Genomic DNA, 25,901 nt, shown 5'->3' with positions numbered 1-25,901 from the left:
TTTTTATGTTGGAAGATTTCTCCTAATTAAATTTGAATGTAAGGAGTTTTCTTTTCCCCACATCCCAGATTTTAGTGCATCTATAATCCTCATTTTGAAGTGGCAGCTTTAAAATTTGGTTAATTGCTGCTTTTTAAATCAAGGGTAGTTCCCTGAGAGAGAATTAAAAAATAGAAATTTCTCTTTAGTTCCTTCTGCTTCTGGGTGTTTGCTGTTTGCTTCTAGAGCTTTGGCTGAACCATTGATTCTCAATGTATTGTGTCTGCTGTGCTGGCTGAGTGAGGCTACACAAGGGTCTTTGTTTAAATATATTAGTAGCAGAGAGCTCTGGCTAGCTGAGAATGATGGGACAGATACCAAGCAGGACCTGCGATTGGTTGCAGTAGATTAGTGGTAGATAAGGCAACCAGCAATAACAAATCAACAAGCTGGCCAGCCATGTTTCATATGTTGGAAGGTGTACCTTAGCCACTTCAGTGGCTGTATTTAACAATTTGGGTACTCATCAGTAACTGAATTTTGTTTCACGATGTCTGAACCGTTGCAAGATATATTTGACTCGAATGCCAAGCGAGTACGCTGATTTCACATGGCACTGAGCCTACTCTTACCAGCATAGTTACAATTGCTTTGCCATTGTGAAAATCATCTTATGGTCTTCAATTATAATTGGGTTGTGGTGTAGCTCCACCTGAATTCCTGGGGACTTGGGGGAGTTCTGCCTAGTGCCTGGTGCTGGTCAAGATTGCCTGTCATGGGATAATGTCATGAGGCTGTGCCGGAAAAATGCTGGGGCTGCAAAATGTCATCTTAGTCAGTGCTCTGAAGGGCAGATACTTCTTCAGCAGGGGCTGCAAGTCCCCGTGTCACAGACATCAGCCCAGATCCAGTTTGCTGTACAGGCTCAAGCCTGTACTCTCCCCAATAATTTGAAGAGTAGGGCAGCTCTTCGTGATGATTCTGTAAGATTTTGAACCCAGTTGAAATGATAGCTCAGATCCAAATCTTTCTTCAACTGAGCAGTGACAATCCACACAAGTCCCACATTGAGCCCCACATTATCTATGTGAAGGGCAACTTCGTTTTTCTGATTCTCAGAACTTTTTGCATTTGAACTGCAGACATGCCCTTTGAAAAACAGAGAGATTTCTTTGTAATTGGCTAGATTTGAAAGCTTGCTTTATTAAATTATTTCCTGCCCAGGATTTCTTAATATTGAATAGAAATTATTATGAAAACTTCCTACTTCAGGGCATTTCCAGACTAGCAGGGCTGGAGCAGAACCTGTCACTGCTGGTCCAGTTTTATTTCTGGAAAAATCTGCTAAACTGAGCCAGAGTTCAAGTCCACAAGGGGAACACGTGCACTTATAGCACTCATACACGCACTCAGTGAGTTAGTTCCAACTCCTGTTGTGGGACTTCCAGCCTGACGCCTTTAAACTACACAAAGCAGTTGATCTGCTAACTTGATAACCATCTTTTTTCTTGCAGTGTCCTGTAAAAATGATTTTGCAATGTGTCTCAGAGTCAGGAATATCCCTATTCTTCTGTTTTGTCAACCTATGGGCTGTGGAGTAGGGCAGGGAGGGGGGCATGGTGGGGGGGAAGGGAGGGAAAGTCAAACTCAGCATGAAGTCTGGGACTTCAGCCTAAATTTAATAAGGAATCTTTACCTCTGAGTAGAAATGTGGTACCTTATGCCAGAAAACAATACAGGCTTGGCCAATTAGGGATTAGCTGTTATTATTCTGGCTTTTTGTTGCTAGACTTTTCTATGCTAAACCCATAAGGAGAATAAAAAATCTGCTCATTTTAGAGGTGGTGAAGAAGGTCTGGGCAGGCAGTTGGTAGTCACTTGTGATTTCCTCACTCTGGTACTACATGGCTGACATCTTCATATACTGAGAGACCTCCAGAGCTCTGCAAAATCTGCCTTTACTGCTTTAGGGGCATTGAACCACAATAGTAATGAGCTTCATAGAGGCACGTTTAGAAACGCACAAGAGCTTCATCCAAAACTTATCAAACTTATAAGTACATGTTCTTGATTTTAATGGAGTTTGGATTAGATTGTCAGGGAACTTAATGGAGCTGCTTCTGACATTTTGTGTGGTAACAATCTGCAGTTCAAGCCTCTGACCGCACTTCAGCAACTTGAAACTCAAAAGATTCCAGTGTGGAAAGTCTGTGCTTCATTACCCTGCTTTAAGGGGAGGAAACTTAACATGTAATAGAAATGAGTATGAAAACTGCTTACTTCAGAACATTTCCAGGCACAATTTGTTGTAGTAATCCATTTTCATTCCTAGTGGGGGCTTCCTTCCCAGACCTTTATGGATTGAAAAAGACTTCATCTCCCTAAGCCCCCCAGGATATATTAAGATCAGAACTAGAATGCATTGGAAAGGGAAGTTTCTATCCCACAGAAACTTCAGAATTTCAACATTGGATCCAGCTTCAAACCAAGACAAGGAGTTGACATTTCAAAGCTTTTCAGAGAGTGAAATATTCCCTAGGCCACTGAATTAAAAATGTCAATGTTTTGTTTCAGACTGTGTCCCCCAAACCATTACTGTGAGCTGTACATTGGAGATAGAATATCCTTATTGTTTCCTTTGCTTACCATGCTGATGAAGTAGTGCCTTCCGTGGTGCCTATTTTCATGACGAGGTCCTCAGCCACCTCTCATCAGATAAGTATGCCCATAGGTCAGGGAATTGGCAGACTTTTCTAGTTCTGCAGACCAAGTGAGTCTACTTTTCTTGATAGCTGGCCTCTCCTAGTGTCTTGGATCTTCGACATCTCTGATAACAGCCATTTTAAAACCTTCCCTCTGTGTTTTGATCATGCTACGTGTGAATGCTGAAAGAAACAATTCTGCCTTCCTGTTCCTTGTTAACCCTGTGCAGATTTCTAGGGTAGTGGTGACATATTTTCCACCCATTCCATAATCTTTTTCAATGAGTTCTCTGCGGCCTTGATGGACAGTGAAGATAATGTTATGGAAACAACATGTTCTCAACTCAGCCGAACTCCTGTTTCTTCTGCTCAGAGACAAAAGATATTGTTCTCATGAACTGTGTCTTTTTTCAGGAGCACTTTAATATTTCCTTGTCTGATCTTTTGCTTTCATAACAGTCCAGCCTGTAAAATGTTTTCATGTCAGAGCTACTAAAAACTAATATAAGAGATCTGGAGTAGTGCTTTTCATTTTAAAACACCAGTGACTCCATTGCAAACACTAGCAACCTTTCCAGTGCATGTAATTGCCTTCAAAAGATGGAAGAATTTCCCTATGTATTGAAAAAAGAAAAGAAAAGAAAAAAAAGTGAGCTTGGGAATGTTTTTTATTTCAGGCATTAGTCACTCATAGTTTTTTTTAATGAAAATTTCATACATATTCCCAGAGCTCTGCGTATCTATTAAAACAGATAATCTAACAGAGTAAAGAAAAAATCTTTTCAGAGACCTTGGGGAGAAATAGGAAATTCATTTAATTTCATCAAAACTTTTAATTGCATAAAATTATCTGAGACACTGCCAAATACAGTAAGGTTAATATACATTTTGTACATACCACAGAAGTCTTAATATTCACAAAGGTCTCCATACTTCCACTTTGCTCATACTTCCATTTGATACACAGCATTTCAGCAGAAGAAATATTTTTATGATGTACACTGGTAATGGCCGTCCAACTCAGAAAAATAAACAAGCCACATATAAAAAGATAACTTCCTTTCACATCTGAGATTTTCCTGGTGGTTTCCTCCACAAGTTGTGACCTAGCTCCAAATTGCTCAGTTTATAAATTAATTTTAACCAGGCTATAGCCCATGGCAATATGTGAGCTGATGATTCATAAAGTTAAAAATGCTTTAAAGTAGTAAATGCTGTTTTTTGAAATTGGTTACCTCATACCTGGATTTAAGGTCAAGCCTATTTCATATCCAAGCAGTTCACATATTTGCTTCAAAATAGGCAAAGGCATAAAGGTTTGTGTACCACTCTAACCTGAATTATTGATTATAAAATATGAGCAGATATGAAAGGGAATTCTAATCTTTCTTTTGTTATCTGGGTTCCCCAGCAGGATGCTTCTCACTGTGGGTGCTAGTGATCTCTAATGCACTAGAAGGAAAATCTGATTTGTAGCCATTGTCATACAGTTTTCAGATCATTCAAGTGGTTCTTTTTACCATCTTGTCTACACAGTGACATTCATGGAAGTTAAAGCATACGAGTCTGCGTATGTTGGAGGTGGTTCATCTCCTGTAGGGATATTCTTATTCAGAAAAAAAAGATGTAAATCTTACATAGTACCGTGGATACAGTTTGTGTATCTGTACTTGGAAGTTTTGTATGGAGTAGTCACAATCAAGATACTTTTATCTTTGCTTCAGCTTTCTAACTATTATTTGTTGTGGTGTTTCTAATGTGTTAAAATGTCTCTTGCAGTCTTGCTATGACTAGGTTTTCAAGAAAATGTATCATTTCTGTACAACTGTTACTTTTTTTAGGCCTCATTAATTCTCTTGGAGGCATCATAGTGTAATGTGACCTGGAAGCAGAAGGTAAAATCAAAGACATTTGATGATAGCTTTTTTCAAGCCTGAATCTATAAAGATTTAAATTAAATAAATTATATTGTCAATATGACAAATAATCAAAGAAACAACTATTGTGCAGCTAGTAAAACAATGGTGTTAAAAATGGGAATCGAATTGCTAGAAGTAACTACTGGTTATTGAAGCCTGCATTTTCATAGGCAAATGAAGAGAAAGTGTCAAATCCAGGAGTATATCTCACCCTAGCAGAGATGTGTAATTCTGCACACTGAGATTTGCATGAATGAGAAATACTAGTCTGAATGTTTAAGTGGGCAAGTTACACGTACTGCTTTTATGAGTCTTGATGATAAGTGCCCTACTTGCTCTCATCATTTTCTAGGACCTGGTTCTCTGATTTAAGTGAAACTCAGAAATGCAGGGAAATTTAAAGCTAAAACAAATACTTTATTTAAAATTCCCTGTGTTTATATATATCCTCTCTGTTTGGCTAAGAGCCTTAGCACAAACTCATTAGAAGTTATAGACAAATATTTGTTCGTCGCTTACTCTGCATGCCAGAATGCTGGAAGGCCTTTTATTTTCTACTACTTACAAAGGTAATTATAACACTGTAAGGAGTTCCTTAGTTTCTTCGACTTCAATTATTTATATGCAAAATTCGTAACTTGGATGCAGAACTTAAAGTTCAAACAAAAGGCTGACATTGACACTGTGATGAACAAATCTCCTGGGAATTATAGGGGTTTTGCAAACTGAGAGACCTAGTTTATGTATTCAACTCTTAAAATTTTGAACCAAACAATTTGCATATAGGAATAAAGCCAGTTTCAGAGCAGGTAATTGCATTCATGCAATGACTCTCAATTCTTCTGTTGCAATCATTCCATCCTTCTTTATCAGAAATTTTACAATGTCTGAACACAGGCATTGACAGTGTGGAATGGGATTATTGTCAAACATAATTAAAACCCCATGGCTTCCCCAGCTGCATAGCAGGTAAAATGTCACTGAGCCATGTTACTGTTGATCCATGCTGCTCTTTACTTTTATCTATCTGTCTGCTTCGTATCTGTCTTCTTATCTGTTTCAGGCATTTTTCTTTGTGAAACTCTAAGAGGTGAAATTTCTGATAGGACTCTGACCAAGAAATGTTCACAATGTGCTAAAATAACAACCTCTTCTTTTCTTCCTCTGGTGTGCAAAAGCCATTGAGTACTAACCTGTTCACTGTCTCTCGCCTGGCCTCAGTGCACACTCCCAGCCAGATTTGCTCAGCCTCTTTCATTGCTAAGGTACTTTATGGCCCTCTAGAGATGCTAAGAGAGAAATCTAGAGTAATTAGTTGCGGAGATGGATTGAGCAGTCAGTTGGTAAGCGCTCACGTTGAACTGCACATCTTTCTTTCTTGCCAGATTGTTGGCTGTGACCACCAGCTGGGAAGTGCTGTCAAGGAAGATAACTGTGGAGTCTGCAATGGAGATGGGTCCACCTGCCGGCTGGTTCGAGGCCAGTATAAGTCCCAGCTCTCAGCAAGTAAATGTAAGCTGTTCCTTCTGGTAAAGTGCCACCTTTCCCTTTAAGTGAAGTACTCATTTCTTGCAAGATAGATTTCACCCCACTCTTTCTCAGGTACCTCAATAATCATGGTCCATCTAGTTGTCCCCACAGGTTAAAGCCTCTTGGGTTAAAGCAGCCTTGCTCAGACTGTTGGTCAGGTTGTGGGGGTGGACAGAGGCTTGTGGAAAGGTGTCATCAGCATATTCCCCATCTCAGCTAGCTAGTTGCTTGTAAAGAGCAGGAGAGTAAGTAGAGGTGGCGCTTCCAACACCTCTCTGGCTGTATTAGCTGGCTAGGCATAGGACTTAGTCCACACTGCTCTGAATAGAATGGTTTATGCTGCTCTACAGCAGAGGGGAACCCTGAGGGGCTGATGGTGCCAGCCTGGCAAAGTGCTCTCTCCAAGGCCTGTGTTAGCATCATGTGTGCCTGCATGCTCAGTATGGTCACTCAATTCTGCGGCGGACTGAGGAACCCAAGTTGTCAGGAAGTGCCTCCACAGCCATGAGAGATGCCTACAAAAAAGCACAGCCTTTCCTGCATGCTGAGCCAGCTTCAACCCAGAGTGGTAAAGTAGCATTAGTGTGCCCCAGTGAGAGGGTTAGTTTATCCTGTACCCCAGACAGGTTTTTCAACCTGTTTACAGCACCACAGATGGAGCTATAAAACTTTTGGGATTGGAGACAGGGTGTATCTGGTCAGTTTGAAGGAAGGATTAAAAGATAGGTGTATTTTCATGCCTATGTAGACACACCTAAGGAATCACATGAGCCAGCTTGCATACCTGCCCCCAGCCTTAGAGTTTAATCAGACCAGCTCTACCATTCTGGAGCAACGTTCCCTGTGCTGAATTGCACACAACTTTAAAGATTCAAATAGCTGTGTAATATCTGCTGAAGACAGTGTGTGTATATGTGCAGATTCTATAACAGGGAGAGCTCCTTTTTACAAAAGCTTCTCTCTGCCAAAGAGTAATTGTGTTGGTATGGAGCACAGCACAGAGAGCAGCTGATAGCACAGTGCAGCTGTGGCTCCATGTTTTCTGACTGAGAGGGAGAATAGGAGAAAGAAAAAGGGAAGGGGAAGGGGAAGGGGAAGGGAAGGGGAAGGGGAAGGGGAAGGGGAAGGGAAGGGCAACTATTTTGTATGAAGGAAAGAAAAGAATAATCCTCATAAGAGTTCCATTGCTGATGCAGAATTGTACGTTAGAGGACAAAGGAAATAATTCACAAAGATTTAGGAATGGAATATTGTGGATACAAAAATGCTGCTACCGAGGATTTTCTTGCTATTTTCTAAGCCCGTGAGAGACTTTTCTCTCTCACAGAAGAGGTAGCAGGGTATGTAAACAATCAAACACCTGCAGCCTTGAAAAGTCTTGCTTATAGTACAGTAGAAAAATATTTTGACAATGGATGTTTCAGGATTTTAGCCAATCACCCCAAGGGGTGGCTGATCCTTTGTTCAATTAGACTATGAAGAAAAAAGTCTATAAAAGAGGTTGTAAAATATTTAAGTTGATCAATCTTGCTGCACAATTCCTGCCTGCTGGATCTTCCCTCCTCCTCCCTGCGGCTGCAGGACACAGTGATACACCCTAGGGTATACTTTCTTTTTATTTTTTTTTTTAATAGAATTTCACTTCATTGTTAAGTTTTCTGCAACATGCAGGAGGAGATTTGGAAATCTTCAGGCTACTTGAGACATAATAGTGTTTGTGAACTTTTTTGGCAAGTGTCTTTTCCTGTAGAAGCAATTCATTGTTTTTGTGTTGCTTTGTGGTAAAAAGGTATTCATCTCTTCTCTACTGAGGATAGAGGCACTAATGTATTGTGCACAGTGCTAAAATATTAGTAAAATACAGTACCTACTCCCAATGGTTTCCTATTAAATGCAAAGAACGTTATATAGGTAAGAGAGCAGATAGCACGGAGCACAATCTTAGACTGAGAAAAATGTGAAAAAAATGTTAGAGAATGGATTTTTCAGACACATTTCCCTGTATATAATTGGTATGCAGAGCTGAGAAAATAGTGGATTTTGTGTGCACTCTGTATAAACCATGTGGCATTTTTCCCTTCCCTGATGTAAACATGCATGTTTTTATGCAACACTATGAATTTTGAATCTGTGAAAAGTAAGTCTTTTTTTAAATTGTGTTTTTTTAAAATTGTAAAGACACAGTTATGGATCCCCTTCACATATGTGAATTAGTATGAATTCTTTTTAAGGTTTGCTTCCAAATGATTTATGTAAATGTTGTGAAAATTTGACATTCTAAATGTTGAAAAGCTTTTAAAAACCTATCGTGTTCATTTTCTGCATTTATCTTCCCCAACACTGTTGGCACTTTGTCAGCATCTTGCTTATTTGTCACTATAAACATAAATACACAAGCATATCTGGGATCAGGGCCTGATTCCTTTTATTTATCCAGTCATTTAAATGTCTGGGTTCACTAGTTGATAGCTAAATTTCAAGTCATCTTTATAAAATAATCCTGGTTTTCCAGAATTATGTCTACTTTATCTGTGGTCTGAATAAGGGATGAAAAGCCAATGTGAGCCAGTCTGCCATGCAACATTAGAAAAATCAGAGGGGAAATGTGTATCAGTGACTAGATATCAGCAGACATGTTCTTTGGCCTCGCTTGGGATTTTTATTTCTCTAACAAGGAACTCTATTCAATCTTGAGGACTGTTCCAGGGGAATTCGACAGTTGGCCTTTAATCCAGTGCTGTCCCAATAGTTTCTGAAGGTGCTTGTCTCTCAAAACCACTCAAAACACAGTCTTGAGCTCATCATACTAAATTAATTTTCTCTTGGTGCTCACATCTAGTTCCCTTCTCCATGCTGTTTATATAATGCAAAGGCACAAGAGAAAGAAATTCATAGAGCTTTTAAACACTTAGCATTTTCTACAGAAATAGCTTCTTCACTATTTATAGGGGTAATATACATGTCCCAGTGGCCTCAGAAACAGAAACATAGTAGGGCAGGAAGTAGTGTGATGTTGAATTCTCACCTACATTTTTATGAAAAAGAAAACACCTGTGTCTATGGTTTTGTAAGACTAATAGTAAAAAAGCTACAAAAACCTTCATTCATTCCTGAAATATTCTTTTTTCTTAGGTGGCTTGGGTGGTTCTTCTGAAGTCTGCAGAAAATCCATCCTTTTCTTTTTATTTAGTATCTTCTTTAGGGAAGAGTGTATGTCCTTCCTATGAAGATAAGCTGCATTTAAGCAGGCTTCTTTGGGTTCACCAAGAAGCTAGAGAGTTGGTCCCATAAGTTGCGAGTGCATTTTGCTGATCACCTAGCGCAAAGATGGTATTTCTCTAAAGAAGGATTGACATCTACTAGTGAAGTAGATTCGTTTTAAGAGATTTGTAGAAATTATAATGCTGTCTAGATATTCACCTAATTACTCTTGCCATGGCTGTGAAAAATAGATATGGTTCCAGATTTCCACGGAATATCACTAGTAACTGGGAGACAGAAAGAACTCCATTTTTCATCATGAGAACTGACAGACCATTTGGAAAAAATCCAAGTTAAAAATCCAGAACTAGAAGAAAATGGTATCTCATGTGAATCTGATGGATGTACCTGACATTTAACTTTTGCCTAAATCCTTGCACTTTCTTAACAGCCCTGAGCCACTGTCCTCTCAGTTATCTGGGACTCTCCCTTGCTTCCCTGTGCATGGTCTCTGGAGAAAACCAACCACCTGTTAAAGCATTTTGTATCTTTTCCTCAGAGAGTTCCACACAGCTGCCCAACAATCTGTCTCTCTGCTTATTGTTGGAGAGAGCTGTGACTAAATGTTAGCCTGCTTACTTTTACATTTCTTTGCAGGAAGTGTCTCCTCCTTATCACTGTTAACCTCAGGAAATTATCCTTCAGTCCCCACTGCTTCTGCTTTGTGAAAGCAGGAAGCACTGTGATAAGCAAAAATCCCACTGAGCTTTGCATTTCTCATAAAGCATGCTAGGATTTCAAATGGAGAGCAACTGCTCTGGTGCAACTGCTGGTGCAACTCTGGAGCAACTATAATTCAACTGGTGAATTATAGTCCTAGCAATACCCTGGGGCAGAAGATGCATGCTGAGAATAAAAGCTCACATGGTCTTTAAACTGTCCAGTTTTTCTGTGACGTGTCAGTGAGTTGTTAACTCTGCGGCACAGAGCTTGTAACTGAGAGACAGATAAAATAATACCATTGGACTGTCTTTAAGTAAGACTTGTAAAAAGGTCACTAATATTGTTTTTTGAAAATTGAAGTTACTGCTTTTCCAAACTCATTAGAAAAAATGTTATATATATACAGCAAAATGATAAGTCATACTCACATATTTTGTTCCCCAAAATGGATAAAATGTGTTTATCCTACTGGGTATCTTGAATCTGGATGCCAAAATGGTGCCAATAAAGCAGTATTAGAATATCAGTATTTAATGAACTTTTTAGAAATTGCATATTTGTCTTTCCAAATAGAAAATTTGAATTCTGTATAGATGTGAAAGATTCCTAGCTTTACTAATCACTGTGATATCAGAGATGTGTATGAGCAAAACGTGTATTGAGTTTAACCCCAGTGTTACAAAAGACTTAGGAAATTTCTGGATAATTTGACAAAACATACCAAATCAGAACTTGAAAATGGGACACGGTTCAGAAGCACTTGCAAATCTGAGCAGTCTTTATGTCCACACAACTTTTTTGGCACTCAGAGAGACTGCTTACATTTCCGCCTCACTTCTGGGATATTTAGAGGCCACAAAAGTATGAGTATTTCATCCCATAAAGCTCTGAAATATAAGAGTGTCAATAATTTTTATGACGCATTACAGAATTTAAAATTTAAGGGGGTTCTAGTTCACAGTTTTGAGATGTTATAGGTTTGGATGAATGAATGTACTGCTTAAAATTCCTGTTTCTGGAAGTGTTTCCTCTCTCTGTCAACTCTTCACCTTTTGATATAAAATGACAACATTAATAACTATTCTGCTAGTAAGTGAGAATCCTGATTTAGCTGAGTTCCAACAGTGTTCCCAGTTTGGTCTGGTCAGAAACATAAGGCCCCAACTCATATCTGAATGAAAGATAAAATGCTTTCATTGTCTGGGTTAGCCTTACCTGACAAAGCAAAACAGTGCTTTGAGAGCAGAGCTGTAGCTCCTGCTAGAAGGCATTTCATGACATAGATGTGAGCAGTTCTGATGAATTAGTGAAAAAGACTTTGTTCCTCTCACATCTACCACCTTTTCACTCCCCCAAAAAGTCCTGTTAGGCATGCATACTTTTTCTTTCCCACCTTCCAGTTATATGGGAAGGAGGCAGAAAGGGAAAGGTGAATGAAGTGTGCTGGTTAGTCCAGGTCAGCATTCTCTGGGCATGCCACTTCATGACCCAGGTGTAGCATTTTATAGCATCTTTCCATGCCTTTCCAGCTCCCTTCAGAAAATTACTGAGGTTGCTGCCTCTTTAGAAATGCTGACCTAGCTAACTTTCACAGCTGCATGTTACCTACATGTTAGTTCACACCTCAGTTTAGATCCAGTTGGCAGAGCTCCCAAGGGCTTCATAGGTGCAAGATCCTGTTTTGATACCTGTTTACATGAAAATCTAATGGGCTTCTGTTTTTCCAGAGGCTTTCTGGTAGCAGTGTAGAAAGGGAAGCAGAATTATAGCACTTGTGGTCATTAAAATAAAAGGTGTGAAAGGGGTGACATACCTGAGGGCAGCAGGAGACCGTCACATAGCATGGGCAGGATCATGGAGAAGCTATGGGGTTTAAGTGGGAAAAAGTCAAGTGAAAAATGAGAAAGCTATTCTGGTTAAACAGCAGAATAGGATTATGCTTCTCTACTTTGCCACAAACACCAATTCAAAATACTTGAGAGTTTTAAGTGGAATTGTGATGAAATAGAAAGTTATTAGTTATTCAAGAAAACCATAAATAGTTGTGAAGGAGTTGGGGATAAATAAAATCAACAGGTATGGATTCTTCTAAGCAGAAGGTTTTTACCCCATTTAACAAGTTATTTTTTCAGATATTTAATCATAATTCTTAGAGTTTTTTTAATTGGTCCTAAGGGGTTTTTTTGACTGCCTTGTAAACATGCATTTGACTGCTTATTAGAAAACAGGTGGGAGTTCCTTTGCCTATTTACTCCATGCATTTTTGCCTTCCCACAGTGGATGATACAGTGGTTGCTATTCCCTATGGAAGCAGACAAGTTCGCCTTGTGCTGAAAGGACCTGATCATTTATGTAAGTAGAAGTTGTTGTACACTTGTTTAAGAGAGCCTTGGTAACCTGCAGTGCTCTGTTTATACTGTGGTGTCTGGTTTATCTCTGTCAGATCACTGATATCAACACACAGATGAGTCCTACTCTCCGAAGTTTTCCTCAGAGCCAGTTACTTCAGTGGCACACACTCTTTTCAAAGCAGACCTTGGCCAACAGTGCAGAATTCTTTGCCCCTCCATAATTTTTCAGTCATTTCTGTTTGCTTATCCTTTGGCTGGCTCACTTGGTGTCAAGTGCTTTTGTTTAAAATTAATAAAATATATACCACTGAGTGAATCAATATTGAGGACAGTAAAGTATAAGCTTCCCTACAGCTCAGCTCAGCTCAAGCTGCTCATGACTTTAACACATTTCTGTTATGATAATCTTTCTCTCTCCCTTAGATACACAAATGCACTCGCACCGTATGTGTGTGCATGCACACACAAAAAATCACACTCTAAAGATCTGAAACTGTATACACAAGTGAAACCATGTTCCTTAGAAGTGATATTGCTCCAGCTCTTACTGTTAGGACCACTGAGTTCTGCTCGCCCATCACTTGGTGGCTATAACACTTTCCTGCTTCATTGGTGTATCCCAGCAGATGTATATCCCTCTTCTCTGGGAGGAATCTCAGGATTTGAGAATACTCTGCTACAGCTGAAGGCAAATCTGTTTATTTCATGAACAGAAGCTCCTGGCATCCCTCACTCTCATCTTCCAGTGCAGTAGCTGCTCACAAGCTGCTTCCTTTCTCATCAGCAGCAAATGAATATTAGAGTGTTAGTAAATACAATTTATGGTCAGAAAAAAACCCCAAGCTGTACTGCAGGACCTCTCAGTAGCACAAATTATTGTAAGGTAAGTCAGGCTACTCTTCTCCTTTTCCAAAGGGAGTCTTTAGGAATTTTTCTGCAGCACAGACAAGTTATGTCTTCTGTTTGTCAGTGTAGGTACAAACGTATGTCAGCAAAGATGTGAAACACCAAATCATTTCACTGTCCTCATATTTTCTTTCACCCAAAGATTTTATACAGGGTATCAAAATAAGGGGTGGCTTACCAGTCCTGTACTGTAGCTCCCTAGTTGTGTTGAGAAAGCAGTGGGTTCTTCAAATTTAAAACCGTGGATAAAGACCAGCAAAAATATAGGTTATAAACCAAAAAAAATATATTATGTTTTCATTAAAAGTTCAAATGCTGCCTGTACCTCAGTTTTAAGGAATGCCCTTTGGGTATTCCTGAACTGCTCCAGTATGGCTGATACTACTTTCCCAGTGCGTGACATCCACTCTTTCTCTCCTGTCTTTTTTTCCAATATAGATGTTCTCTTCCAAGGTAGAAAAATTTTGTACTTTTGTTATTGTTTCAGTGAAATTGAGCTATAAGAAAGCTCAGAGAGAAATGAGATTTTAGCTGGAGAGATGGATCTAAAGCTGCCTTCACTCAGGCTGTATCATATTTCATGACAAAAAGATTTGAATCAGCAAGGTCTGCCAGAGTCACTGGTTGAGATTTAGATTAACTGCACTGTGTAAACATGAATAAGTCCAAATATATCTCTATCTTGTTTCAGATGTCTCCATGAATCTTTCTGTTCACCCATCAAAGGATTTTATATATGTATGAGCTACAGTCAGTTTCAGGGGGAGGAAGTATTTTGCCCTGTGAACTTTGGTTGTGGGAGAAGTCAACAGGAGGCTGATTATATATACCCAAGTCTTAAAACCATCTTTATTCCTCATGCATGCAGCCTTGTCCAAAAACAAATAGATGGCCAAGTGCATCACAAAGGAAGAGACTGGTCTCACTGAAAACCAAGGAATTCATTAATACAGTGCAAATTCTTAGTGTACTGCCTCCACAACTTCCTTCATTAATTAATTCCCTTAATCCATCATGAAAATCAGTCTAGTTACTGCAATTATCTTCTTTGTTCCCTAATTAGCAACTTAATATATGCAAATAAAAACATGTTTTCTTTTTGTTGTCTTTGAAAACATATCTCCATCATAGATGAATAGGATGCCTTAGCTGCCTCGCTGTATTGGAGGTTTTGTGCATATATTCATAAATAAATGTGAAAGGTTTGCAGCTTTGCAATCTTTCATGATGAAATTCCCTGTCACTTCTAAATAACTACCAGAATAGCTGGTGAATGTGCTGTAAAGCATAATCTGGAGTTGGTAGGGAGGCTTGCTGGATGATGAAACAGACCTACTTTCTGACTGTTGGTTTCTATTTAAGAAATTACTGTTATTTTTAATATGATAATCAGAAGTAGCTACTACAAAACAGTATCTGAATTAATGCCCACTTTTGGAGAACTGTGAATACAGAGAGAGCCAGATGGAGAGCTCAGGATGGTTCAGCACCCACCTTCCCCTTCTACTCCGCTGGGATGGGTCAGACTGCTTCTGGAGAGGAAATGGGATTGCTGTCATACTGATCTTTCTTTCCTGGATATCCTGCTTTCAGTTAATTGTCTACCACAACAACATGTGGTTGGTGACCCACCTTTGAACTGAAAGAGGGTATGGCAACTTAACAGTGCTCATGGGCCAAGGTCTGAGTCACGCTCCACATAGGAGCGTGACTTACTGACAGTGAGTTAAACAACAGCAAGTATGCCTAACCAGGAATGGATTAGTATGTCTGGAAGAGAGTAAAAACATGACCTATGGGTGAGGAGGGGAATGTGAGCTAAATCTAAAGGTTGAACAAAGACAAAAAGCAGATGGAAGAGAAAAAAGTGTGCAAATGTGCGTAACTATGGGAAAAAAGTTGCAGTATTACTAATTCATGTTGGGGTTTTTTTCTGCTCTCACTTCAAATTGCAGTGCTTTAGTTTCCTGAAATTTTTTTTCTATTTGTCAGATTTGGAAACCAAGACTCTCCAAGGTGTGAAGAGTGAAAACAGCCTAAGCACCACTGGCTCCTTCATCATAGAAAATTCTAGCATTGACTTCCAGAAGTTTCCTGACAAGGAGATCTTAAGAATGTCTGGGCCTCTCACTGCAGACTTTACTATCAAGGTGAGGGTCATTGGTCATTGACGTCTTAGAGCAACATAAAGATCTACTAGGAGGGTGAAAGAGATTTTTCTAGATCTTAATTTTCCAGTAGATGTTTATCACAAAGCCTAATCCAGTCTATCTCTTGAACTCTACATGTAATTCTTTATGGTTATATATTTGGTGAAAACCTCACTGGAAACTCCTCAGGAGAGAGAGACTGCATTTATGTCAAGAAAGGCATAGCCAATATGTGCCCTAAAAAGAAACTATGAACTTTTCGTTTCAAGAAAGGACAGATTACTTTCTAAATGCGCTATTGAGGTACATATAAATCAATGACTTGCAGTTTTCTTTGTGATAAGCAAAAAGAAAGTCTGTGTCTTTGGCCCGTAGTTTGTTGGGTGTATATTAGTGTAGTTGCACAGAAGACTGTAAGAGAGTGAAGAGTGAAGTCCTCAAGCTCTAAAATAAATTTGATAACTTTGCTTGAGAAGTCATGGTGTCATTTTGAAGTTCTGTTCTTTGTTGCACTGGCAATAAGAGTAAAATCGTTTCCTCCCATTAGAGTGTTTCCATTCTTCCAGGTAATATAAAACACATTGCTGGAAGCAATGCACACATTCTGTGGGGAAACAAACATATGAAAATGAACATTTGGGAGTTGCAATAAAATAAATCCCTTTCCAGTAGGTCCAAGGAACCTGAAGGATTTCAGCTGTAAAACTGCAAAACCTGTGTCATGTCCAGGACTACGTAAATTTTTCACTATGGGCCCCAGAGGTAGATGACATTTGCTTTAACCTTGAGCTGATGGCAGCTAGAGGTTTGAACAGTGAACTGGAAAATGTCCTAAGTGATTGTCCTGGTTTAAACTGAGCTGAGCTGGAATGGGTTAGCTTGGGAAGTAGCACAGTCTTGTAGACTGTCCCCTATCCATCGTGGTATGTTAGCAGCTGAGAAAGCAAACTGAAATTTCAGAACTGGTTCACAAGGAGAAGCCTGAACTAAGGAATATGTTCCTTCCTCTTTGAATGTCAGAACAAAAATTCCTTGCTGAAATAGATGCTGTTCAATTCAAAATATCTGAAACACATTTACCTCTTCTGTAGATGATACAGAGATGGTGAACATCACTGCAATGTAAACAATATTTCTCACTTTGTTTTATTTCTGCTCTGTGTGAATTTCTGGCAGCCTAGTCACAGTGTATTTGTGGGAAACAGCTGGTCATGTAGACCAGTTGCCCAACGGGAGGGTTGTACTTTCTTCCTTATATTTCCAGTGTTGTCTTTTATGACAGGGAAAATACTTTTATCCCTTGCATTCCATCTACCTCTATCAAAGCAAGGTAAGAAGTGCTGGTTAAATCAAAGGAGTACCCTGTTTAAATGCTGACAGTCTTACCAATATGACCAACCTACAAGTTAGCTAGGCATGGGCAGAACAGACACTGCTGAATTGAGGTGGAACTATTTTGAGTTCTGCTGTGTGTTTGCACCTTTGAAAATCAGAGTAACATGATTCAGGTGTTAAATCTGTTGTCTTCTGTGAACATATAAAAATGCACCAAAAAACCCCAACCAACTGTTCATGGTTGTAGGATCTTTTCTAAGGTTAGCATTAAATTTTGCATTGGATTATACACTAAAAAATTCTCTGGTCTTGAATCACAGTTAATTTTTTAATCATCAGCTATAGAAGATACTTCAGCTATTACTTAACGAGACACAGATATTATTCTGTACTATTAAATTATTTTTCTAACAAGTTTTTTTTTTCTTCTGGATATTTATTTTGTTAGATTTTGTCAGATTTGGAAACTGCTTTTCATACTTACTTTATACATGATTCTTTTGCCTTCAGATTTTGAAGTTAAAGTACCTTTCTTTAAAAAAAATCAGATGAAATATTTCTTTGTGGTGTTACTAAGCTTTCCTTACAAATTGGGATCTCTTTGGGTGTCTTGCCTCCTGGACCAAGGCAGATTTTTATGCAAACAGATCTAAATGAATCTGTAGATGTAGCAGAACTCTAGTTTTAGAATTGTTGTCTCCAGAATTATTCCTGTAATCCTTTTCACTTGACCCTGAATGCTCTTATTCAACAGGTCAAGTTAGACACCTGGATATAATTCAGAAGTAGTAACTCAGTGTGAGAGTTGATATTTAAGTTTCTTTATTGGTAACACAGAGTGCTTTAAAATTGCAAGAAACCTCATGCTGTTCCAGGAGGAGCTGAGTTGCATAATTACTGGATTTCTTTGCTTTGTAATAGTCAGTGGTACATACCTCACATGCTAAACTCTTGGCAATCTTTTCACAAGATGTGTAAATAGGAAAAATAATTCAGTAAAACAGCTGTATTAAAAAAAAATAAAGGTGTTATCACAAAACTGGAGAAGAAACAAAGTTTTTCATTATCTTTTTTTTTATATTGATCATTTGAAAATTGTAAGTCTCCATTGCAAACTTTAATTTTTGAAAGGCAAAAGACGAGGAAAACATGCCAGTAAACGTAAATCCTAGTAGAACTACTTTTCCTAAATTCTGAGGATTTCTCTGTTTTGGCATTTTCAGTACAAAATCCTGGTTTGCATGACTAGAAATGCCTCTTTTCTATAAGAAAAATGTGTCATGCTAGATATAATCCTGAAGAAACGAAGGTCCATTTTCATGTGGAAATCTGTGTGTTTCTGTGTTCTAGAGATCAGAGTAGTAATATCACACAGGGGGACGTACCCTTTATGGCTGAGCTGTCCCACATCTGCTCTGTTGCCGGTGTTGTGTTCGTTCACTGGTCTATGCTGAAACATCTCCTCTGTTGATAGTGTGCGTTTCACCCTAAACAGAGAATCTTGGAGTACTTAGTTCATGTCATGCATCTGCTCTCCTTTGAGCAGGATGAAGCAGTACTGTCAGATGAGGTCCACCGATGACCATATAATGAGAACAGTCATCACCAGATGACTGTAAATATGAAATCCATAGTTACAGACTTACAGAAACACCATTAGGGACTGCCAGTGAAGAGTGAAGCTGGCAAAGCACAGTCTGTTAGGGTCTCCTTCACAGGTTGATTGTTGCGTTGCTAGGGCCCTAACCCTGTGGCTGAGGTGTGAGCCAGCAAAGACCAGTGGGTTTAAAACCTTTAAAAGATCTAGTAAAGGGTATTATCTAGGCTTGGGTTTGGTTTGGAGGAGAAACCATTGTAGGCCTAGATCTAGGCTAGACTATGTTTATGTTGGTTTTAAATCCCTCGTATCATTCATAGTGCCTGCCCAGACCAAGTCCTTTGCATAGAGATGCCTAAAACTGGATTGCACAAATGTTTGTCTGGAGGCTTCTAGAGGTATTTGAATTAGGATTGCATTGTATTGATGATCTCTTTTTGTAGTGCTGGGGCTGACAAGCCTTGGCTAGGGGCTGCTGCCAGAAGAGACTGTCTGGCGGTTCTTTTTGTGCTAGTGGCTGGGGTGTTCTGCTGGCTGATTTAGAAATTATGTGGACTGGGTTCACTTGGGCAGAGTTACTGCTGAAATTAGAGTTTTGGCCACCAATTGTCCAAAAAGTCATAAAACACATCTCAAAAGTGGATGCTGAATTACACAGAACTCTAGAGCTAGCCAGACAACTGTTGGCTCAGCTGCAGTCTAGGACTGGCAGAAAGTGCTGGTGAGATAAATGCATTTGATAACAGTCCAGATTAGAGATAGAAAATAAGGCTGGGACTTAGTCTAGACTTCCTGGGACTTGCAAGGGCATGCAAGGGATAATGCATGTACAGGCAGCCAGCTGGCAGAGAGGTTGATGGGCCTTGTCAGGCTAGAGCCAGGATTGGATTAAATGTTACTTTGAACAAGGAGCACATAGTGATTTACTTTGTGGCATAAACTAAATTATTTCAATACTCTCTTTAAGGCAGAGGCCAAATGATGCAAATTTGCTCTAGCAGCAAAGAGCTACTATTTATGGTTCACATATTGTTGGATATTTGAGGTATTATCATATGAGAATTGGAAGTGAAGACAGTAAGAGTCTTCTGTACAATTTAGTTCTGATGCTGGCAAAGGTTTCCAGAAGAGATTATACCTCATATTTGGGAGAAGGCTTCAGATCAGGTGGGAAGTGATGAAGAATCTGGGTAGCACTGACAGCTCGGGGTTAGGATGGAGCTCCTGGAAGTAGGTAGAGATAGAATTAAGGCTGAGTGCACAGAAATAGTATTAGTTAAGGTTTAGTGTGACTGGTTCACAGCTTTTGTGTTAGCAAGGTCAACCCACTGAAACACTTTGCTTCATCTAGAAGAGATCAACAGAATATTGTCAATTCATTGTAAGGCAAAAGTACCTCTTGAGATGTGTCTTCCTGAGGTCATTGTGGCGCACTGCAGATTGGATTTAGCTGGAAGCATGTCTGTATCAATGGCTTTTATCAACCTATGTTTGCATTCAATACTTCTTTTCCCAGTATTAGTCATAAAAATCACCCAGTCTGATTTCCTGATACCCAAAAAATGTACATTTTTTTAATAATTTCTAGGTCAAAGTCACAAGTAGTGACCAGCACTAATCATTATTTATCTTGACTAGGTCTTGTGACAAGTTCAGGAAAATTCTTTTTTCTCCAATTTTGGCAAATGAGGTGAAATGTATGGAAAACCATGAAATAAACCTTTCAAAAACAGTGCACAGTTTTTATTTTATATCAACCTTTTTTCTTTTCTGTTCAATATAAAGTATTTCAATTAATAGCACGTAGAACATGATCATTCTCCTAATCAATATATTTGACCTTTAGGTCATGCAATGATTTCCATAGTGAACAATACACTGTGTAAAATAAGGAATACATCTCATTTTTCAAACCTTTCAAATCATTTTCACTGATTCCTTCTGGTTTTCCCATTCTGAGAGACAGGAAATTATTACTACTGTTTACCTCCTTTCTCCTTTACTTCTGTGTTTGATATCTCTGTCATCATCATTTGCCTCTTTCCTAGTGTCTTCTTCGTAGAATCATAGGATGGTTTGGGTTGTAAGAAACCTCAAGGATTCTCTATTTCCAACTCCGCTCCCATGGGCAGGGACAGCTACTAGATCAGCTTGCTCAGAGCTACATCTAGCCTGGTCTTGAACATTTCCAAGGATAGAGCATCCACAATTTCTCTGAGCGACATTTTACAGTGTCTAACCATGCTCACACAAAAGAATTTCTTCCTAAGATCTAAGCTAAATCTACCCTCTTCAAGTTTAAAGCCATTATCCTTCATCCTGTCTCTACATGCCCTTGTCAAAAGCCCCTCTTCAGCTCTCTTGTAGCCCTCTTTAGGTACTGGATGGCTGCTGTAAGGTGTTCTCAGAGCAAGTTCTCCAGGCTGAACTATCCCAACTGTCTCAGCCTTTCCTCATAGGAGAGATGCTCCATCCCTCTGATCATCTTCATGTACCTCCTTTGGACTCCAACAGGCCGGTGTCCTTCTTATGTCTTACTCTATTTAATATTTACTTTTTTATCAAAGATGATCCCCAAGAAGTTTATCCTTTTTTCCATTCTCTGTCCTTTTCCTGGTTTCACTGTGACAGTACAGTCACAATTTTTTAAAATACACATAAACATGTAATTTGTGACTTGTATTTAAATACATAAATGTATATTTTGAAAGAATCGATTTCTTATAAGTAGACATGTAGTTTAATAAAATGTTATAAAATTATTTAATATCTATTTTATATAAAGAGGTAATTATACATATATATGTTGAAAAAGAGTGAACTTACACTCTAATATTACTTGAAAGGAAATTGTAATGAGTTGGGGGTCAGTCTCTTCTCTGAGGTAGCGAGTAATAGGACAAAAGGAAATGGCCTAAAGTTGTGCCAGGGGAGCTTTAGATTGAATACTCAAAAAAATTTCATCACTGAAAGGCTGATTAAGCATTGCAACAAGCTGCCCGAGAAGTGGCGGAATCACTGGAGTGTTCAGAAAATGAGATGTGGTGCTTAGAGACATGGTGTAGTAGTGGACTTGGCAGTGTCAAGATAGTTGTTGGACTGGCTTTGGATCTTAGAGGTCTTTTCCAACCTTAATGGTTTTATGATTCTATACACACAATAATCAGGACACAAATGGATTCTACCTGGCTATGTACTTTTCTCTTCTTCTTTCATCCTTTCTGCAAAATTCTATGGATGTTTTTAACTGAGCTGATATTTTCAGAGGAATACCTAAAACAACCCTACTACTGTTCTGAATAGTAATAGCTAATGTGGACAACAGTTCTGTGTATAATTAGCATATATAATTAATTGGGGTTTCCCATAGGCATTATTTCTTTTTTTTTAACTGAACTTGAATTTAGTCTGTCAAAACTTTGAGGGCTTTCACAGATGGTTTCAATTTTACACACCATTCATAAGTTTTTTCATTAGCAAACTTGGTAAGCTCATGGTTGACCCTTTATGCTGCTCATCTGGGCATCTGGCTAACAACTCATGCCATAGCACATATCCCTGAGGGATTCCACAGTCCTTCATCCATTGCAAGAGCAGCTTATTGGACCATTCTTTACCCAGTCATCAGTTCATGGGAGAATCTTCTAGGAGTATCCGTCTAGGACTCTTTGGTGAGAGACCTAGAAAAAAACCTAGACTAATAAAACTACCTTTATTTTCTTGACAAAGAAAACCACAATGCTCAGAAAAAATTACCTTTCTCAGGGTACTCTTTAAGTTCTGTTGTCTTTTTACATTCTATCTACTCACCCCGTAACTGACGTAGAAATTGTTGGACCGAAGTTTTGTTCATTATTCATGAGATGCCTTCTGAAAACTGTTACAGATTTCTATCTATATTTATGTGGTTTAAACCATGGTTTATGCATGTAAGTAGACTGAATACCATATGTGATTTGGATTTGCGATTCCTGTGCTCAACCAGTACGTCCTTTGAAGCTACTGGGTGGATGCTGTTTGGATCTGAAGATGTGTTACCATTAATTTTACATACTTCTTTAAAGTACTGCTGATCTGAAATGTACTGGCAGGTTTTAATGATGCCTTTTCCTGGTCTTAAAGTCAAGAGTCAAACACGGTTAGAAGGGGAAAAGGGATTTTACCTTGGTATTTATTTTAAGGATCTTTAGGTGCACCACATCCAGGTCAACTGCACCGAAATGCACACCGCAATGCACACCCCCAGAAGATCTGGTATAACATTGTAGGTCTTACTAATTAGCATATCTATCAAAGATTCCCAAATGAGAGGCTCAAGTGAACCCCCCTCCCTGAGGAGCCTTCCCCTGGATGGTTCTATCTTAGTTTACAGAATATGTTCTGAAGAGGACCTTGGGGTCTGGGGCACACTGATCCCTAGCTACGAAGCTTCTAAAATGTTTAGTCTCTTAGCTTGACAAACAAGTCCAAGAATGTAGGGGAAAAGCACTAATACAGAAGTTGTAAAAAGGTATAACAGGGGTATAAAAGAAAAGGCAAAAAATCTTCATGACATCATTAAGGCAATAGAGAAAGTTTCTTAGACATGTAATTTTTTATTCCTCTGACAAATTGTTACTTGTAATTTTTCCTCTTCTTACTCTGTAACTTTTGTTTACATATATCTCTCAAAAATCAGTCACTTTTAAGTGCAATTAAGGCTTGGAGCCAACCGTGTTCATTTTTCATTATTTTAACAATTTGCATGTGTGTGGCAAAAAATGCCCTTTCAGTTTGTTAATTTTATTTTTATACAGTATCTATCACAATAGGATCCTCTTTTTACATTGATTTCCTAGATATTGCCGTTAATAACTTAAGATTAATAAATATTCTGCAGTTACAATTAAGATGGCTTGTTCAAAGGTGAATTCTCTTACCCTGGGATCATGATGATGGTGGTAAAATGGTCTTTCCAGAGACGACTGGGATGTTATGGGTGGTATCACAGCAGAGATGCAGCACATCTGGTTTCACTATTTGGGGTTGCCTTTGGTTCTATGGAATGATTTTGGTCTTCTCATTTGAGAAATTTCCACATTGCCACGTTAGTAGTGGATTATGTACAGATGAGTAAGTGTTATATCTGGTACCGCAGGTTCCATTACTGCCAGCTATCCTAGCCAATCCACTTTAGTGATTTTCTCTTTTTTTCTTTTTATGGGCAGATTAATGGAACTGGTAAAAGATTTGGACCTTCTAGCTTTCTATTGTGGCTTTGTGAGAGAATTAATCTAAAGGCTTTTTAACACTCTCATCACCTAAAGAATACTGATTAAACCAAGATTGGGACAGGGTAAGCAAGTTCAATTCAGAGATACCTTGCAAAGTATGTAAATCAGTGATAATATAATTCCAGAGTGATGTCTCTGGCTGATTTAGAGGCTTAAATTGAGAAGCAACAGGTGGAGCTGACTTTCATTAGAGAGACAACCCTAAAACCAAGCTGATCCAATACAGGACAATCAAAACCAGGGGATGTGAATGCAGAAGTGGACAGTAGGCATATTCCCTGGACCTTGAGGGCAGAGCGCCTTTCAGCATTCAAGGGAATGACAAGGCAAACTCAGAGGAGTTATGGTGTAGTCTTGTCTTAAAACATATGCTTGAAAGCCTTCAGCATTTCTCATTATTTACATTTTATTTTCTTTTTATGTTATTTTAAACAAGCTTGTAAAAGTTATTTTCCCATGACAATGTCTGGCTTCTATTTCCTTCATGAACAAATTATTAACAGCAACAAATCTCTTGTACATCCTTCTTTTTTTCAGTGCAAGATATCACCACATACAACCAGCAATACTGAAGCACTCTAGGTAGAATATTTTTTCTACTGACTTGAGAAGCACAAAATTACATATGTCAGATTTCTCATTAATTACTTTCATTAGTATCAATCTGATGATTTAGCATTTGGAACTTGCAGAAAGAATTCAGAATCAGAATCAGAATATGGGAGAATCCATCAGAACTTTTCTAATAAGCATGGTGGCATGGAGCTAGATCATAGTAGAGCAGATCAAATTGTGTAAGACAGAATTTGCTGAAGCACTTCCAGAGAAGGACAACAGAGCTGGTGAAGGGCCTAGAGAGTAAGTCCGATGAGGAATGGCTGAGGAGGCTGAAGTTGTTTAGCCTGGAGAGGAGGACGCTCAGGGGAGACCTCATCACTCTCCACGACTGCCTGAAAGGAAACTGTAGCCAGGTGGGGGTCAATCTCTTCTCACAGGCAACCAGTGACAGGACAAGAGGACACAGGCTTAAGCTGCACTAGGGGAGGTCCAGGCTGCACATCAGGAAGAACTTCACTGCAAGGGTTGCAATGGGCTGCCCAGGGAGCTGGTGGACTCACCATCCCTGGAAATATTCCAGAAACAATTGGACATGGCACTTAGTGCTATGGTTTAGTTGACATGGTGCTGTTTGGTCAAAGGTTGGATTCCATCTGGGAATGTCTTTCCAGCCTGAATGATTCTATGATTCTGAGGTATGAAATAATAATTTCCTTTCTCTGTCTCCATTTTGGAACACACACACACACAAGAAAGAAATGGTGTCTTTCCTCCTCACCTCCCCCCGACTGCATAAAATGAGAACATTTTGTTGAATATACTTCTCATGGCTTAGCTCTACAAGTAGCATTAATAATTACTTGGTTATGACTGCTGGTTATAAACTGCTGATTAAATTTCAAAGCTGTCCAAGTAAACTACAGTAGTTTTGTAGGTCAGGCCATGTGTTCTTCAGTGAACAGAAGCAAATGGTTCAGGCACACACTGCCAAAATCAAGTGAAAAAGGGTTGGGCTTTCAGGAACTTGACTTGTTAGGTTTTATGTGAACTAATCAAATTTTGGAGTAACAGGAAAAACCAACAATGTGCAAAGGTGAAGTCAGATGTTGCAGTCTCTTGTTCATAGAACAGATCAGAATATCTCAAAAAGCTTACACACCTTTTGTGTTCAAGTTTTTATTTTCTTGTTTTCATTCAACTTTTTGTGACATCTCCCAAACCAAATCTATATTTTATCAACTCCAAACTTCACCTGAGCAACACTTTGTGCTTCTCTTGCATCATCCCAGGCAGGTATTAATAAAATCAGTGTAAAAAACAGTGATTAAAAGAGATTATTTTTTTCCAGGGTCTTTCAACAGGGAAAAAAGATATCTCTGTTGATAGTGGCTGTAGGCTAGACAGTGGATATTCTGAGGACTCTAGTTTTAACCAGTTTCTTATATGACTGGTGTTACTCTTTTGAGTCAACAGCTGACTGAACAGGAGCCAACTGTGCCCAGGTGACCAAGAAGGCCAATCATGGCATCCTGGCCTGGATCAGGAATAGTGTGGCCAGCAGGACAAGGGAAGTCATTCTTCCCCTGTACTCGGCCCTGGTGAGGCCGCACTTTGAGTGCTGTGTCCAGTTCTGGGCCCCTCAATTTAGGAAGGATGTGGAGATGCTCAAACACTTCC

The 25,901-nt window shown here is 39.0% G+C and overlaps 1 protein-coding gene across 3 annotated transcripts in view; it reads left to right on the top strand.

Annotated features, from left to right (window-relative positions):
* ADAMTSL1 (ADAMTS like 1) overlaps positions 1-25,901 on the top strand; it is a 415,079-nt gene that overhangs the window by 274,869 nt on the left and 114,309 nt on the right. For all 3 annotated transcript variants that reach the window (XM_039567703.1, XM_039567702.1, XM_010392980.4), the window contains 3 exons: positions 5,986-6,112; positions 12,332-12,406; positions 15,304-15,461. In XM_039567703.1, the coding sequence (XP_039423637.1) occupies positions 5,986-6,112; positions 12,332-12,406; positions 15,304-15,461 (360 nt within the window). The remainder of the gene's footprint in view (positions 1-5,985; positions 6,113-12,331; positions 12,407-15,303; positions 15,462-25,901) is intronic.

This window comes from Corvus cornix, chromosome Z (genome assembly GCF_000738735.6).
Source record: "Corvus cornix cornix isolate S_Up_H32 chromosome Z, ASM73873v5, whole genome shotgun sequence".
Taxonomy (NCBI): domain Eukaryota; kingdom Metazoa; phylum Chordata; class Aves; order Passeriformes; family Corvidae; genus Corvus; species Corvus cornix.
Note: the sequence above shows the minus strand (reverse complement) of the source record. Positions and strands in the feature narration are given on the sequence as shown.